Genomic DNA, 18,225 nt, shown 5'->3' with positions numbered 1-18,225 from the left:
GGCATAAGTGTTGCACACAGCACTACTGGCCACGCTCGCAGTAGGACTGGCATGGCGCGGTCCACAGCCTTGGGTTCCGGGATGGGGCTACGTCACCTATTTGAAACCTATTTGACTCTTCACTTCTACCTCGCGAGCAGAATATTTAGGCTATCATGTCACTAGTTCGCTCTCACAAGAGTCACGAGCGGGTGCGTTATAGCACTTGACGTCGATACTTAGGTTCAGATTCAGCATGCACTACTGTTGGAGTGACGAATGTTTACAACGATGCCAATGCATCGCAGGAAGCCACCGTCCTTAAATTCTTTCCTCTATTATTTAAGTCGGCTTGTGATGTCGATGTTGTAAGTGTGGGTGCTGTGTCGAGTGTAGTGTGTGGCTAGGCTGTGCTCGAGCGCATGAGAACTACGTCTTAGCTTGACGCACCACGTGCAGGATGGGGCTGAATGACCCTCATGCGTCGTGCCACCATGGTGGTTGTGTACTGTGTCAGTGGACATCAGCACAGGGGCAAGTTCTAGATCCTCTCTCGAGACAAGTGAGTATCATTACAGACGATTCGTCGTAGTCCTCCGATGTAAGCGTGGTGTACGTATATAATGACTCAGTCCTTGTTTCTTTTCTTTTCTTGCTTTTTCTAGTATCTTGAGATTGTTGTCTGACGGTGCACAGGTTTTATTACTCAGGGTGGCACATGCCTTCCCGAACCTCCTGCGCGCGATCACTGCGCGTTCTCAGTGGACACTTCAACCTGTAGTAATGCCAAGCCACTGTGCTGGCTGAGAGGGCACGATGAGAACAAGCACCGCGAGTGTGTGTATACGTCTGTAGTGGAGCGTATCATTGTTGGGTCAGCCACTCTCTGGCTCTTGAGGGACCCTTTAGACCATGAGCATTCCACCTTGGTAGCCCATGGTGACGGACCTCATGACAGAGTGCACAAGAGGAGATGAGCCGCTCTCGTCATCGTGCAAACCTCGACACACGAAGTCGCATCTGTGTGATGGTAACAAAGACGCGTGCTGAGCCGGAACCGACGCTGGCCCTCGAGCGCGCATAATTATCATCGAGTGCGTATTTGCCTTCCACAAAACAAGTCCAACACCAACATGAGCACAGTCGCTGTGTACAAATAGGCATTCAACGCAGTCGTCTCTCAGCCACATGATTGGAGAACATTGTGGCTTGAAGGGAGAACTAGGGGGTGATGGATGCTTAGCTAGACCTCGAATGCATGTCTCGTCGAGTAGAGTCGCCTTCTATGTGGTGTCCTCAGTATAACGAGTACACGTGCAGTATCAATTGAAGGGTTCGTATGGTCGATGATGCGAGAGCGCACGACAGTTTGCTCCTCTAGGACAGGATCGAAGGACTGCAGACTGCAGATTAAGCATCAGCTAGGTACTGATCACTGAGCGGTTGGTGAGAGCGATTACACGGAAGTAGTCTTATTCTAGAAGTGCAAGTGGAGAGGTCTGAAGTTCGTATGAAGTGCTCGTACAACTTGAACACAGCGTGATCATAGTTGCGAAATTCCTGGTTTGCACAAAAAAAAAGAAGAACTTCCAAAAGAAGAAAGGAGAAAAGAACTTCTTTGTTATCTGTCCATAATCTTAGTGTCCTCTACTGGATGATGGCATATATGATACGAGAGTCTTATTTTGTTAGTCTTATTAGGAACGAAGCGTAAGGTGGGTCGTGATGGGGGGGGCACTCACGGACGCAACTTGACGATGTGTATTATGCTCGGAAAAACAGTGCCTCTCAGTCTTCTCGCATCTCCCATGGCTATCCTCTGAGTCACAAGAGTTGATTGTGACATACCGGTAACCTACTTACGATTGAGGCATCATGTTATGTACGATGATAATTATAGCAGAAATCGTCCACCCGCGGGTGTCTGCCACAGTTGGCTATCACCTATGACCGTCCACACTCCTTCCCTGGGCCCTAGGGCGGCATCAGCGACGTTCGATTAGGGGTGGTTCATGTGCTGACCAGCCCTGTGCCACGACCTCGCACCACCCCCCTGAGCACTTAGAAAAGACTTGCGTCTCCCAATGTTCTAGAGCTGGAACAGCGGCGATCTCGTATCCTGCCCTTTATTATGACTGAATGACATGTCTGCTGTTTGCACTGTGTGTGGTGCATGGCAGACCAGAATCTTCAAGGAAGTGGGACCCTCAGTGGTATCCTCTTTTGGGGGTGTACAGAGCCGCCATGTGACGACTCAACTTTGTAGGACATGTAACAGCCTCGCCGCATCAGACCAGCCAGGCCGTCAGTGCACCTAACTGCACTTACCTCCTGGCACTAGAGCTAGGACGCTCAAAGAGGAACAGGAATGCATGACTCCTCAGAAATGAAAACTGGGCATGGTGGCAGCATGGCCACGGGCAGCGCGGGATCTCTGTCACGCCGGATGTGCAAGGAGACCTGGACCGTTGACTAAGGAGGAGGGACAGTGAGAGCGTAGCTGGAGGCTCGTCTGTGCAGCCCTTGTCAATCAGTTCGCGCGAACACGCACGACGGTGTGACGATCAGAGAGCTCAGCTAGCTGCCGCCTTGGCTGTAGAAAGAACCCAAAAGGTCTACTGACAGCTCTTGCTTCTCATGTGCAGCTTTGCGTTCCTTGCGCATTCAGCAGCACCTCGCGTCTGTTGCGCACCCTCATTACATCAATCTGCACGCTGTTGAGGGCGACGCACGAGAGCGCCTAGTGCGATGCCTGATGCCTCGTGAGTGAGTCGATTGGTCCCAGGTTTTTGTAGGCCGCACAAGGTCGGGCTACAGAGTAAGCAGATTAGATACTGCCTGGAGACTCTGCACTCATGGGTGCGTTCATGGAAAGTAGCAAGAGAAGAATCGTAACAGAGTAGACAGTTACTCAGGATGAGTATAATCCAGCGAGAAGGCAGAAGAGACAGAGCATTTGGATAGCACTACACAAACAATATATCAAGAGCTGGAGAGACCACAATCATAGACAATTGACATGGCTCGGAGAACGCACCTCGAGGCCAATGCCCTAGCAGTAATAAACGCTATATTTTTATTAAAGTATTTAAATATGCTTATACTCCGCTGTGAGTCGTGAAAATGTATCTGCACTTGCATGATGATGTCAGAAATCGTAGTCACCTGTGTGTGTCTGGGGATGCCCCAAAAACAGATATGAGGCTAGCAGGCAAAAGAGGGTATCCTAGGGTTTCCTTGGGGACTGGTCGCCCCACGCCCTACAGACCACCGAAGTTCACGTCGTTGAGCCGCGCCACTCATAGCTGTGGTCCTGAGACAATCTCGAAGTCCAATGTCCTTATGTGTACGATGTCATCGCGGGCTCAATTGCTCCTAACAATGAGCCATCTTTCCAAAGCCCCTCTCGTCCCGCGATGACAATCTGTACAGAGGCTAACACCCTCAGCCCCAGGGTCACAGGGGCTGCGCCTTCCCTGACGACTCGTACGTTGGACCAAGAAGAAAGAACTGCATAGTTGCTCTCTGCTCCGTCACTCACGCAGCAGGCTTGATCCGTTCCCTAATTAGCACTCTCCCTGTTCCGGGCAAGGAGACAATACTACTTGAGAGAGCGACTCTAGAGCACTGGGTGCCTAGGACTCCTCACCACTTCTGTAATGCTGTCGTGCCGTAATAGTATGTCTTTTATTAGCTGAGTCCGAGCTCTATTCGTAGTCCCTTGGGCTGGAGAACATGCTTTGTAAGGTATTTCATACGTCACATTCTACATGTCCACTCTCATCGTCGGAAGAACGAAGATCACAGTCCGTCGTAGGAAGTTTGGTCCTCTGCAGTCAACACCATGCTGCTCCCAGTCCAGACGATCTTCACCCTGCCATCATTCTCGAGTTTAGGCAACGGTGTCCTAGGTCCAGGGGCTGCATGAGTCCTGCCCCCCACGCAGTATGATCGTGCTTGCACACTCGACCTTTAGCCTATCGTGAGAGCTCTTGTAGTGTCCAGCACATTAACATTCTGAAGTCTCATGTGCTCCGAGTGCAACCGATTGCTAGCTAGGTAGTTAGCATGCACTCGGAATGGACAAGTTGCTAATCATTTTTCACTGAGACAATGATAATCATTAGATATCACTCGCACTGCCGAACTCGGTAGATTTTAAGGCAATGCACCACGATCAAATGATGCGAAGACCTATCACACTGCATCATTTCCATACTACAGTCTAAGCTGCCAGGATCATGGATTATAATGAGCGGAGAATGCTCTCGACCAGCAGTGGTGGGTGACTCTCACACTCTCTTTGGGGACAATCCCAGCCGTGATCGGTACCATAGGCCTGCAGGCAGGGTACGTCTAGGGCAGATTAGATTGATGCAGTTGCAGAATTATTGGACATCTTCAGTATATGACTTTTCTATGTAGCACATATACAATAATCTAGAGTGAGTCTTTGTGGTCAAACATCGCAACCAGGGAGTTATGCTATGAGTAGATTGACTCTTTTTGTTCTTTCCTTATGTGAGAAAATTGAAATATATTAAATACAGAAATAATAGACTTATATCTGTTCATTTCATGATAATGGAATTCTTTCTTACTATAATAGTCTTCCAAATTGTCATCCTATTCTTTTTAAATTTTTAAACAAAATACAGTGTGATCTTTGTTCTTTAAGTGCCTTACCTCCGTAAAAGAAACCAACTCGATTGTCTCTGCAGGGCACATGGAAGAGCAGTTTAGTAGCACCAGATCTCGATTACAGTGGTTGTAAGAAATAGACGAGCCAAAAAATTGTATCAGGAGCTCTGTGCACGAATTGAACTAGGACCTCTGGGGTGACATGCCTAAGAACAGTCAGTGCTCTCCTAATCTCATGTTAAGCTTGCTCTTTAGAGCCTCCGATCCATTCTCTATTTCGCTTCAGACCCTTCCATCTTTCTTCATATTGTCGTCTGATTATTCATTTTGGTTGAATAAAATGGCACTGGAGTGGTCCTTTGTTTTGCACCTCACATTGTTCTAGTGCTATAATATCCCGACGGGCCAATGCTCTGGATCTTCCCATGTGAAGACGCTCAGAGAGGTATACAAAACATTTGTGACTAGCTGCCATGCGGTGCAGGTCTCGCTCGGGAACTTTTAAATCACTTTGGGTGGTCATCTGGGGCACGACTTGCCCAGCAGCCTCTAGTGCTCTTAGGACTGGCACTCCAGCCTGTACTCTCCAGCCCCCTAGACAATTTACTTCTTTGTCCATTAAGCTGAAGGGTATGAGAACTCATTTCTTTTCGGGGAATTTATTTAGAATGCTGAGACTTAGGAATACCATTTTATTCTCATTTTATCTATATTATTAACATTCAGAGTCACACTTTATGTATGTAATGTATGCTTAGAGTTTATTCATAAATGGTTATTTCATCTCATTCATTCATTCATCTAAAGTTTAGTAGCCACAGGTCTGGCAAGCCAGTAAACAGGTACTATTTTATTCATCACCTCAGGATAGTGGCTCACTAGTAGCACTGGCTCGCCTTTTGACGAAAACTTGACATCTAATTCAGCTAATTCCACCCGTGCTTCGGCATCTGAATTCGACAGAGAGTTTCAGCGCCCTCGGGATGCGCTTTCTCGCCCTGAATGCTTTTAGTGGATTACAGCGCCACGACTCCACAACCATCGGTGGTGGCGTCTACTAAGATGCCTTTTGAAAGAAAGTTGTAGAGTACGCTGTAAGGAGGTGTGGTGTTGTAGAGATCTCACAGTTCCTTCGCGAGTCCCTTACACGCGCAATTAAGAATTATGGGTTCCAGTGGGCGGTGTTACGGACATCCTATCCTGCTAGGTATCACAGGATAGATGCAGAAACCGACATTGTTAGCCAGAGCACTATGCCGTAGCTGCGTATGGTAAGTGTGAGGTGCAGCACGTTAATAGAAGATGAGGAGCACTCTACGTTCGTTTATTGTTGTTCTCTCGTGTGTGATGTACACTTAGGCGTGATGCTTCATCAGCGCATCTTGCTCCTGCCCACTGAGCCACCGCCCCTCCTTACCCCATACATATCTCACTGCGACTCCTAGCACACACAGTACTCCCTCTTTTCACAGAGGACTAAGACCCAGACTGATATCATATCCTCCGTGCCTCCTTTTGACATTACGTGCCCCAGACTATAAAATCGCCGCACTACTCTTGTGCCTACACATCAAATTTCAAGCATCACGACTTTCTCTCTTTTCCCCTGTTTACTCTTCAGCTCACCCCCTCCTATTCACTCCCAACCGGTTGTCGTCCCCCTCTCCCACATGCGCTCGCCCACCAGCGCCTCCCCGCACACACCTCTAAACCCCAGCACCAGTCCGCTCGCCTTCCAACTCCACATCGGGGAACGCCAAGCGCATGCTTCCCCCTCCTGCCACCCATAGCTCTCCCCTCCTGCCCCACCACCGACTCGGACACGTCACCCTCAACTTCTTGCAAAGCCAAATCCCCTCCCCCCTCCATACCAAGCCTACTAAATGTGCTGCGGTGACCTCCGCTTCTCATGCCGCCTCAGCTCCCCCTTACGTGCGTCCCCTCCTCCCTCATCCTGGTGCCGCCTCCTTGCTTCTCGTAACACAATCCTTTTACAAGCAAAGGCAATCCCCCTGGAGGCAATATCTAGTCCTCTAAGGACGTTCAGGGCCTAAGGACAGTCAAAGCAAGGCGATGCCAGCTGCTAATCACTCTGCCCAAAGCACGGCTTTTGTGTCGCTGCCTATTCTGTCACATCGTACACCCACTTGACATTTTACGGTCCATCGTCAGACATGCATAAGAGCAGATCGCAGAGCACGCTAGCGCACACTCCAACCAAGCACTTCCTTCGAGAAACAATATGAGAATTTACGTTTTAGTACTATAATATTCGTGTAAGCATCACACTCTCTACGAAAAAGGAAACGAATATTTTTTATAGTGACCCTAAATTCATTGACCAAAGTACACACAGTAGAAATGTATTTTGTGAACATTGTAAACTCCATCGCTCATGGGGCCAAAAACCAAAGCTGCACCTCAGTTCTGTTAGTCCCAAATAGTCGCTAGTCGAAGGGTGATCAATGGCCTCTAACTCCAGCAGATTTTTGGCAGTTCTCGGTAAAGTAACAGGTCTACTCGCTCACGCGTATTTGGGGAACATGGAACGCTGTTTCAAGATTGGCAAGAAGAGGGGCCATCTGGGGCTGTTTTATGTCCTGATCCCTTCTCTCTGGTTTTTCTCCTGCCTGTCCTGGGATTTGAACAGGTTGTAGTCAGCTCTGTCTGGACACAAATGGCATTATTGTGAGGCCCACCTCACCGGCCTAACACTGTGTGCCTCGCACACTCCATTCTTTTTCTATCCAGTGGGATCGTCCCCATACGTCGTTTGTGTGATTCTTGTTACTTTGAGGTGTTTGGTTGAATCTGCAGGCCTCCTTTTTGAATATCCCTATATATGTTTTACTAGATGTATTCTTTGTCGGGACAATCGATTAAACGTCCAGGTGTCTGGGCGCGTCTCCCAATGGATTAAAAGCTTCAAGCTGATCCTCGCCCTCAGCAAGCTTTGCCTAGTGAGGCCGTCAAAGGCCGCAAGTTTCGGCAGCTGCTCGTTACCCATTTTCATCCACTACTCTTATAACACATCCCAGTCGCGGCTTTGGGCGACTCACATACTTTTTAGGGGCTTGGTTGTGCTGTGACAAGAGCCATACTTACTGCTAGTGATACTTTACCAACGCGAAACCGGCCCTAGGTGCCAAGCTGATTTCCATAAACCCTACCTTAGTATATCACTATATACAAAGCACAATACACCAGTGGAGGTCTAGCTACCTGCCGTGCTATGATACCCAATGACCCCTCCAGGAAGGCTTGAGGTCGATATAGTTCTGCACAGATCCGTCGAGAACTCTCTCATCATCTTGCTACACGTTGAACTGAGGAGGTCCCAGGTGCGACCCGTGTAAGCTACACTTAATAATTACTACTTGTGACCGTAGAAACAAAATAAACTAATCTATGTGAGTTTTATCGCTTTTAAATACTAATGACTAGTCACTTGTCCGTAATGGATTTGAGAAGAAAGAATGGGTCTTTTGCTATCTATTCTTCCTTATCTATATGTCTCGTAGAAGAGACAAAGACACATGGGCGCTGTTATCTTCAGGGAACCGCGGATGGGTCTGAATTTGCCTGAGACAAACCCACCATGGTGCCTCCAAACAGGCTGTTCTGTAACTCCAGTGGCCTAAGGTGGAGGTCCCGACCCCACAGTGGCGAATTAAATTCACCGCAATTTTAAGGCTGTCATTTATTAATTAACTTAACTTCATATCTAATTGAACTCGATTAGATTCATCGTATCACATGAGACTGGTGTGATCAGAAACGGAAACCTTTAGTTCGGAGTATGTCGACTTGATCCACATCATACTATGTCTTTGTTAATACCATAAACCGCCTCCTACTCCCACAGTATATCAAAATGGACAGGGGCACGTCTGACACCTCGGTGAGCACACCGGTCAAGAGTGGACGTCACGAGATGTCTAGTCCGCGTGCATTAGATTGGTGCTCGTTCATGCGACACCTTTCAAAAGATGAGTTGGGCGGGTCCTTGTGGCCGCCAGTGCCGGTGGTGTGGAGTTGATCCCCTAGCTATTCAGGCATGACTGCCGCCGTACAATTTTTTTTCTTCTATTATAGGGTTTGTGTTCTTCCGCTGATGACATGTCCATGGGTTAGTTATGACTTGGGCAGTTGCAGCACAAATCGTTCTGCCGTAACTGATACGATCGTCTCTTTTTCCAAGCTTCTCTCCGACTACTTTGATCACCGACTCCCCCCTCATAGTAGTCCCAGTTTCTGGAATCTTTGATGTGATGTGACGCTCCAGGATTCTCATTTCTTTTATAGAAGAAAATGAGTTAGCCGTCACCACGACTATTCAAGATTCCCAGAAACAACTTTGGGGGACTTACTGGGAGAATGACCCATACATCGCGCGGTGGGGAGGCGAGAAGGGTGTTTGCCACCTTGGCTGAACTGGTCCAGTATTACATGGAGCATCACGGACAGCTGAAAGAGAAGAATGGGGATGTTATTGAGCTCAAGTACCCACTGAACTGCGCAGACCCGACCTCTGAAAGGTCAGTGACACCTTAATGAGCGCTAATCTGCACTCTAGGGCTACATGCTACGTGCCCGTCTTGTGGGGCACATAGGATCTGTGTGACTCCAAAGCTGGTGTCTGTCCCTCATGCTGTCATCTTTGTCAATTAATGAGTTAATTAATTAATGTGCATTGGTGTTTTGCTGTGGGTGTCAGGTCCCCTGGAACTGGAGTTACAGACAGCTGTGAGCCACCATGTGGTTGCTGGGAATTGAACCCGGGTCCTCTGGAAGAGCAGCCAGTGCTCTTAACTGCTGAGCCATCTCTCCAGCTCCCCATGCTGTCATTTTTAAAACGTTACATTTTGTTTTGTTTGTGACAGGATTTAGTGTAGTTCAGGGTGGCCTGGGACTCCTTGTGTAGCAAGATGACTGAATTCCTGATCTTCTTACTTCTAGCTCCTGAGGGCTAGGGTTACAGAGGTGCTTCACTGTGTCTGGCTGATGTGGTCCTGGGGGTTGAGCACAGGCTGGGTCGTGCCAGCGAGGCTCTCTACACACCAGCCCCGCCCCAGCCCGGGGGTGTGTTAAAGTAGGGATGATGGCGTCAGAGTATTTGCAGAACGCCCTTCCCTCACAGCAGCTGTGGCCAGCGTTCCTTCCATGGACTCCACGGGGCTCTCACGTCTCCCCGAGTAGATTTAGTACTTTAGGCTTTAATTGTGAGATTTATCCACAGCTCATGAGCCAAAGCTCATGGAAGATGCTGGAACAGCAGCAGTGTTCCGTAGTGGCTCAGAGCAGTTGTTCAGCAGCACTACCAACAGAGGTCAGGCTAAGCCCGTGGCTCTTCACCTTCTCTTGAACGTCATCTCCCAAACGTGTGAGCATGACTGTCTTCGGAGAACTGCCACGTGGTAGAGCCCTTCCCATGGGTTTGGAGTTGAGAGCTGGTGCTTGCTTGGTTGGCCCTGGCCTTGGCTTCTGCAGTCCCTTTCTGACTGCAGGTTCTGGGTCTGTATATCGTTTCTTTCCGTGATGCCCGTATTATGTGCTGGTCATTTGTTTCTCCGAGGGCTGCTGTAGCCTCCAGCTGTCTCATCTGCTTTAGTTCTGCATGGACCTTTTCAGTGGTGTGTAGATGGAAGAACGCTGACCAAGTCTTTGGGGAGGAGTGTTACCTGCTAGCGAACGTTGGCTTTCTTCCCTAAAGCGGTGACGTTCCTGTGACTCGGTTCCGATGCTTCTGTGCTGACCTAAGTTGTTTCAGAACCTGCCACTTCATGACCCTGGACAGCCTGCATCCAGACTCCAGCACAACAGTTAAAGTACAGCCTTTTGGGTTCCATGTAGACATCGCTCTCTGCTTGTGGGAGCTCACACTGTTAGGGAAACCCCTGTCCCTGCTCCAAGATGTACATACATAAAGCTTGACTGATAACCCAGTGTAGTTTGAAGAACTGGACAGCAGATTGAGAGACACGTAAGTATAGGTTAGAAGTACAGAAAAATCTGGTGCTTTGAATTAATTTATAGCAAAGATCCCTTTTTATCTAATGTCAAAATGAGCACAGGTTCATGATCATCTTGTCTCTTTCATAATTTATTTGTTGCTTGAGTCCAGGTCTCATGTAGGCTGGGCTGGCCTCCTGATGGCTGTGTAACTGAGGGTGACACTGTGCTCCTCATCTTTCGCCTCCACTCCCTAGCGTACGGTGTCTCAGTCAGGGTTTCTGTTATTGTGATAAAACGCCATGACCAAATCAACTTGGGGAGGAAAGGGCTTACCCCATCTTACAGTTTATAGTCCATCATCCAGGGAAGTCAGGGCAGGAACTCAAGGCGGGAACCTGGAGGCAGGAGCTGATGTAAAGGCCATGAGGGAATGCTGTTTACTGGCTTGCCCTCTTGGTTTGCTCAGCCTGCTCTTAGAGCACCCAGGACCACCAGCCAAAGGATGGGCATGGCCAACAGTGGGCAGTGCCCCCTCCACCAATCATCAGTTAAGGAGATGCACCGTAGGTTTGCTTGCCTATGGACCAGTCTGGTGGGGATATTTCCTCAACTGAGGCTCGCTCTTCCCAAATGATTCTCGCTTGTATGAAGTTGACATAAACTAGTAAGCACACATGAATTAGAGGCATGTGCCACCGTGCCCAGGCTTGTAACTTTTTCTTATCTTTTCACTAAATGCCTGTAACTCAACAGTTGGTTCTTTTAGGGTTAGGCACTTAAAAAAAAAGTCAAATGTATTTTTAAAAGATGGGAGATTTAAAAAGAAATAGGAAGCATTGAAGATATTGTTTCCTTTCTTCTTCTTTTTTTTTTTTTTTCTTCTGAGACAGGGTTTCTCTGTATAGCCCTGGTTGTCCCAGAACTCACTCTATTCTGTATATCAGGCTGGCTTCAAACTCAAAGATCTATCTGCCTCTGCCTGCCCCCTGAGTGCTGGGATTAAAGGCGTGTACCACCATGTGGCGGATATTGTTTTCAAATGATCCTGGGCTCCTTGTTAAAATTTAGTGGAGGCCAGTGTGGTGGCATTGCCTGTAATCTCAGCACTGATACTTTTATTGTCTCAGTAAAGAAAAATGACACATCTTTGTCATTTTCCTGTCTATCGGGATGCAGTCTGTCTAGTCGGACAGTCCGTCCCCTGGAGAAAGCTGTCTGTCTGGAAGCTGTGTTGAGGAGAGCTGACTCAGTGTGCTACATGGACAATACTGCACAGCCCAGCTGAGCTCGGCTCGTTTGCTTTTCCCACACATAGGTGGTTCCATGGTCACTTGTCTGGAAAGGAAGCAGAGAAGCTGCTGACGGAGAAGGGGAAGCATGGCAGCTTTCTTGTCCGAGAGAGCCAGAGCCACCCCGGGGACTTCGTTCTGTCCGTCCGAACCGGTGACGACAAAGGGGAGAGCAATGACGGCAAGTCCAAAGTGACCCACGTCATGATCCGCTGTCAGGTAGAGCGCCCGGGACTGTGGGGCTGGTGCAGTGGCGTTTGGGGACCAGACACCCGAACATCAGGATTCGCTTAGCTCAGTTTCCTTGCTCATGGCCGTCTCTCCTGGGTCTGTCTCATTGTTTTGAAGCACTGTTACTTTTATTCTTTTTTTTTGTTGTTGTTGTTGTGTTTTTCTGTTGGCTTTTTTTGTTTTTGTTTTTCTTTTTTTGTTTTTTTGAGACAGGATTTCTTTGTTTAGCCCTGGCTGTCCTGAAACTTGCTCTGTAGCCCAGGCTGGCCTCGAACTCACAGAGATCCACCTGCCTCTGCCTCCCAGGTGCTGGGATTAAAGGCAGGCTCCACCACCGCCGAGCTGTTTTTGTTTTTCTGAGGCGGCATCTCTCTGTGTACCCCGGCTGTCCGGAAACTCGCTCTGTAGGCTAGCCAGGCCTGGAACCTACAGAGATCCGCCTGCCCTGGCCATGCTGCCACCATGCCCAGTTTTCCATTCTGGTTTTTCTTTGGGTCCATCTCTGACAGATGCTTCAGTGCACACGGCCTCTGCTCTGTGGGATTGACTGTCCTAAGGAGTGTCACAGGCGGGTGACACCGCACTGGGCCCTCCTTGTCTGTGGATCCACCCCCTGGGGCCAGCAGTCTTCAGCATCCTGTCCGTCTAGACATGGGAAGACTTTCTAGTCCCATCTAGCTTCACAGCTGTACATGACCACCTTATGTGAGCGCTGATGCCGCCCTAGGCACCGGGAGGAGTCTGGAGGTGATGGGAAGCATGTGGCAGCCCGTGTGGAGTTTCTGTTTGATTCTGATGTAATTAAGGGTTAGGCCATCTCTTGTCTCTGGTGCTGGGATGGAACCTGGCACCTGCTCCACCCTGAGTGCCCCCCCCCCCCCTTCGCCGCTGCTCTTGCTCTCTTTCCTTCACAGCACTGAGGACAGTGGGCTTTCCGTTTCCGGGAGTCAGTGTCTGGCTTCCGTTGAATACAGTGTAGTTTTTTACCCATCACCTCGTAACCCTTCACATGTCCTCCTGGCAGATCTGCAGTGTGTGTACCCTGTCCACCGCTGTCACCTGCTGCGGATGGACTGGGGTTCCTGAGCCTGTTCACCACACAGGGAGGGTCTGCGTGTCTCCAGTACCTTCTCCTTCACCCAAGTCCTTCATAGCCACCATCTGATCTCTTGTCACTGTGTGTTGGACTTGTTTTTGGAGGCTACACATAAGTGAGGTGACCCACGCTCCTTCGTGTGTCCAAAGTGGCTTCTTTGATTTGCTAGGAGGGGCCTCCTGCCTCATTTGTCACCAGGGACAGGTTTTCTTCTCAAGGCCCAGTGTGGCTCCACTGTGGTGACACAGACGTGATACACAAGTGTGTCTTGTTCTCATCGTGCCCTCCAGCCAGCCAGTGGCTTGGTTACACAGGTTAAGTGTCACTGAGAACGCAGTGGCCGCAGGAGGTTGGGAAGGCAGTGGGCTAGCCTGAGGTAATAATGAGTACCATCTGTCTGGTCTGGAAGGAACTGAAGTACGACGTTGGCGGAGGAGAGCGCTTTGACTCTTTGACAGACCTGGTGGAGCATTACAAGAAGAACCCCATGGTGGAGACGCTGGGCACAGTCCTGCAGCTCAAGCAGGTCAGGAAACTGAAGCTGCCTCTGCTCAGGGTTGGGAGAAGGCTGGCATGGAGTCTGTCCTGTGTGTGTACCAGTCAGTGTCCCGTCACTGTGACAACATACAGAAGCATTGGCGGATAGGGGAAAGGGTTCAAAGGAGGAGCCCCCAGTCACCTGGCCCTGCTGCCCTGGGCCTGTGGTGGCACATTTACCATGGTGGGAACACTTGGGGGTGTTTACCACATGGCTGAGAAACAGAGTGACCTGCCCTAGGGTAGGTAGACCCTACCTTCTTAAGGTTCTGCTACCTCCCGGTAGCACCTAAGGTTGGGACCAAGCCTTCAACACGTGGTCCCTTGGGTTTCACTCAAGATCATAGCCCACTCAAGATCATAGCGTAATGTGGGAGTAGACAGAGTCTTGGCATACAGTCTCTAGTCTCTTCACTGACAGAACACCTCATTTAGTGTTTGGAAACAAATTCTAGATGCTGCGTCATTTCCACATCTGTGAAGGACCTCAGAGTGTTTGGGGTTGGGGTTGAACCCAGGGCACACCACGCTTGAACTCTGGGATATATGTGGGAGTCTGTCGGAGTCCAGCTCTGACCTGTCAAAGGCTTCTTGCAGGGAGGAGAGAGGAATGAGGAAGTATTAGATAGACATGTAGACAGACACAGGATAGCTTCTGGAGGGCTCTGGGTCAATGCCCAGTCGCCTCAAAGTTTATTCCAAAGGATTTTTTTATACACTACCAAGGGGAGAGGCAAAAGACCTCCCCCTTTCAAGATCAAAGCACAATGTACAGCCAAGTGTAGACCCTTCAAAACACCTGGTAACCACACCCATGGCCAAATCATCCCCTTATGTGGCTCTGCTGGGTAAAGTAAGCTCAGATCCTCTGACCTTGAGTAAGGTGTCACTAGGGAGCCTCTGTGGGTCTCCACAGATGTATGGCCTGCCTCCTTACAGAGGATTTTGTTCTTTTCTTCAGTGCTGGGGAGTCCAGCCTCAGGGACTTGTGCATGCTAGGCAAGTCCTCAGCTCTGAAGTCCATCCCAGCGCCCACATGTGTAGACTGCTTTGTCCTTTGTTCTTGATAAATAGTCTTGCCATGTAGCCCTGCTAGGCTCATGACCCTCCTGCCTCCATGTTGGGCTGACACATACGTACTATCATGCCCTTTAAAAAAGAGGACCCAGGTTCAATTCCCAGCACCCACATGGTGGCTCACAGCTGTCTCTAACTCCAGTTCCAGTGGTTCTGACTCTCACACAGACATGCAGACCAAACACCAGTGCACATAAAAAAGAAATGTTCACTGCAAATTACCATTAGTTCCCTTGGGGGACTCAGACTTTCTCAGCTTGGAGTTTTTGCCGTTTCCCTTTTTAAAAAACTTTTTATTGATTCTTTGTAAATTTCACATCATGCACTCCAATCCCCCTTATTTCCCCATCACTCCATGTTCACCCTCTCTCCTTGCAGCCTTCCCTCAAAAGAAAACAAACAAAAACAAGTCTCTCTGTGGAAGCGCTGTGTCTCACAGTCTGCCCTTTTGTGCAGACAGCTTCACTTGCAAATGTCGGTTGCAGTGAGTCATTGGTCTGGTTGGAGGCTCTGGCTTCTGCTGCACTGTCAACACTGGACCCTCACCGGGACTCCTCTCGGATATCCTGTTGTTGCCCAGTGTCACAGAGGTCCTTTAGTTCTGCAGGACCAGCCCCTTCTCGAACTTCATGGATAGAGCAGATATTGGGATGGACCAACTCAAAGCCCTGAGTGTGGGTCTGGGTAGTAGCAGAAGTGGTCAGCCCTCCTGCATCCTGGCCACCAGGGCCAGCTCTCCCGATTTGCTCAGGTGAGGGGTGGGGCCGGTTCTCCAACCTGTGGCAGCTGACAAGGGGCAGGACAGGCTCTCCCGAGCTCAGCTGTTTCACTTTTATGACAGTGGTCTCATCTGGAAATTGTGCTGTGGTTTAACTGTCTAGAAATCTAGGTTTGCATTTGTACCAGCTGAGTTTTAACATGTTGGTTGAGAGTGAAGAGGCATTTCCTGGTGGAACAGGAGAGAAAGTGAAAGTACATTTCCAAGTGTTTGAGTTTGGGGCTCAGGGGGGCTCAGGGAGAGTGCTGGTGCTTTGGGGTTTTATCCCTGCAGCCCACCTAAACAAGGAAGGGGAAAACCATCTCCTCAATGCTGTCCCTGATCTCCACACGTCACCATCGTGTACACACACACACACATTACACACACACATGCACACATGCACATAGGCACCAGAACACAGAGTCACATATCACACACAAATGTATGAGCACACCACACAAACATGAACACACCCACATGCATGAATACACACAGATGCACACATGCATGCATAGGCACTCATACACATGCACCTATTTGGGGTGATGTGCATCCTGCCTTTGCTCTTGTGAAGTCTTTTTCTTTCTGTGTTAACACTGTTCAACACGTTTTCTTCCTTTCCCACCACTGCTGAACACCAGCCCCTCAACACGACTCGTATTAATGCTGCTGAAATCGAAAGCCGGGTTCGAGAGCTAAGCAAGCTAGCTGAGACCACAGATAAAGTCAAACAGGGCTTTTGGGAAGAATTTGAGGTAAGTCACTGACAGATTGTCTTTTGTATGCTATTAAATGCTGTTTTAACAGGTGAGAAGAAGTCTTATGCGGGGGTCTGGCTCCTTTGTTGTGGCATGGAACAGGTCACTCAGGGTACTTCTTTGAAGCAGAAAGGCATTGTGTTCCTGGGAAGGGTTGGCAGCTTGTCTCAGATGGATGAGGTAGCAGCTCTATTTGTTGGTTCAGACCACTGGCAGGACCCCAGGAAAACAAAAGAATCAAATTCCTCTGGCATCCAAGGGTCTTCAGACAAATGAAGCTTCATTGTTTTGAATGAGGCCAGGAGAAGGGCCTGGGGTTGTTCACACTAATAATAGGGAAGCTGATGTCTGTCTGTCCTGAGCCCTGCTTAGGTGTGAGCCTGTTTTGGCTGTCTTGGAATTCCCTGTGTAGACCAGCTGGCCTCAAACTCACAGAGATCCACCTCTGAGTGTTGGTATTAAAGGCATGCACCGCTATGCCCAGCCTAAAGAATCTTTTTAATTTGTTCATTCTTGCAGATACCCACCCTCCTGCATTTCCCCTCCCACTTTCTGTTTTACAGGAGTGGTTAGTCCGTGGTTTGTGTAGGACTTGAGGATTCACAGCTGTTTGTGCCAGCATGTGCCAGCCAGCTCTCGGAGAGACATGCTAGCCCCATTCCATAGAGGAGCGTGCTCAAGTAGCTTGCCCACCTTCTGTAGCACAGATGCTGATCATCCCAGCCCTGGGGATAGGTCTATTCTAGAACATTCCTGGTGCTTGCTCTGCAGTGACAGGGACTAGAACTTGGGTCTGGTCTCATATCAGGCACTGGGATGGGCTCTTTGAACACCAATGTGGGGGCGTGACAGACAGGGTTTCCACCATCAGAAGTTTCTTGTTGGGAGGAGAATAGGGATGAAGGTGTCAGTAAAAGTGTGAGGAGAGCAGATGGGCCACGAGGTCACCTCTAAATTACTTACGTACTTATTGGTCCTGTGGATCAAATGCAGGGCTTTGTGCAGGCAGAGCCCGTGCTGTCCCGCTGAGCTGTGACCCGTCCGGCTTGTCGTCTTTAGACTGCGTCTGTAAAGCTAAGTCCGTTTCCACCAGTGCACCACAGTACCTGCCCACTCGCTCACCAGTCAATCCCGATTCATTTCTTTGACTCAGTTCTCCAGCATATGAATTACTGTAAAATAAAGGGTGTTTTCACAGACTTCAGCCTGAGGGTTAAGACAGAAAGAGGAACTAGGGAGAGGGCTCAGCTGTTGAGAGCTCGTTGCTCCTGTGGAGGATCAACAGTCCTGACTGCTGGGCCATCTTTCCAGCCCCCAGCCCTGGGTCTTCTAAGTGTTTTAGGGCATGGGACAGGTCCCCCTCACCTAATTTTGGTCATCTTCTTTTTTTTTTTTTTTTGGTTTTTCGAGATCGAGTTTCTCTGTGTAGTTTTGTAGATCCTGTCCAGGATCTCGCTCTGTAGACCAGGCTGGCCTCGAACTCACAGAGATCTGCCTGGCTCTGCCTCCCAAGTGCTGGGATTAAAGGCGTGCGACACTGCTGCCCGGCTTAATTTTGGTCATCTTAAAGACGGAGGTGATAGGCCACAGCTTGAGGTAGATATGTTCACGTTTGGCCTCGAACATAGCCTGTACCATTTCAGCCAATCCCAGCCCTGCTGTGGAAAACAAAAGACTGCCATGCCAGGCCCTTACCTCAGGTCAGGAGGTGAGGAAGAAGGTGGGAGTTTGCTGTCTTCCATGTCTGTCTCTGGCCCCTTTCCCCGTCTTGCCCGCTTCTAGCCCCTCCCCTCCCTCCCCCAGTGTTTGGGTTCCGGTGTGTATCACTTGTCCAGCTCACCCTTTGCTGTGGCCATGGAAAACAATTGTAGATGCCTCCCCCCATGACCAATCAAATTCAGT

At 49.3% G+C, this 18,225-nt stretch overlaps 1 protein-coding gene across 1 annotated transcript in view; it reads left to right on the top strand.

The window, feature by feature from the left end:
• Positions 1-1,328: 1,328 nt before the first annotated feature.
• Positions 1,329-18,225, top strand: part of Ptpn11 (protein tyrosine phosphatase non-receptor type 11) — a 54,070-nt gene continuing 37,173 nt past the window's right edge. The window contains 9 exon segments of the mRNA XM_028855669.2: positions 1,329-1,404; positions 2,625-2,745; positions 6,242-6,380; positions 8,486-8,618; positions 8,926-9,035; positions 9,037-9,158; positions 11,891-12,083; positions 13,601-13,717; positions 16,207-16,320. Of these exon segments, the coding sequence (XP_028711502.2) occupies positions 1,329-1,404; positions 2,625-2,745; positions 6,242-6,380; positions 8,486-8,618; positions 8,926-9,035; positions 9,037-9,158; positions 11,891-12,083; positions 13,601-13,717; positions 16,207-16,320 (1,125 nt within the window).

Source organism: Peromyscus leucopus, chromosome 23, assembly GCF_004664715.2.
Source record: "Peromyscus leucopus breed LL Stock chromosome 23, UCI_PerLeu_2.1, whole genome shotgun sequence".
NCBI lineage: Eukaryota > Metazoa > Chordata > Mammalia > Rodentia > Cricetidae > Peromyscus > Peromyscus leucopus.
Note: the sequence above shows the minus strand (reverse complement) of the source record. Positions and strands in the feature narration are given on the sequence as shown.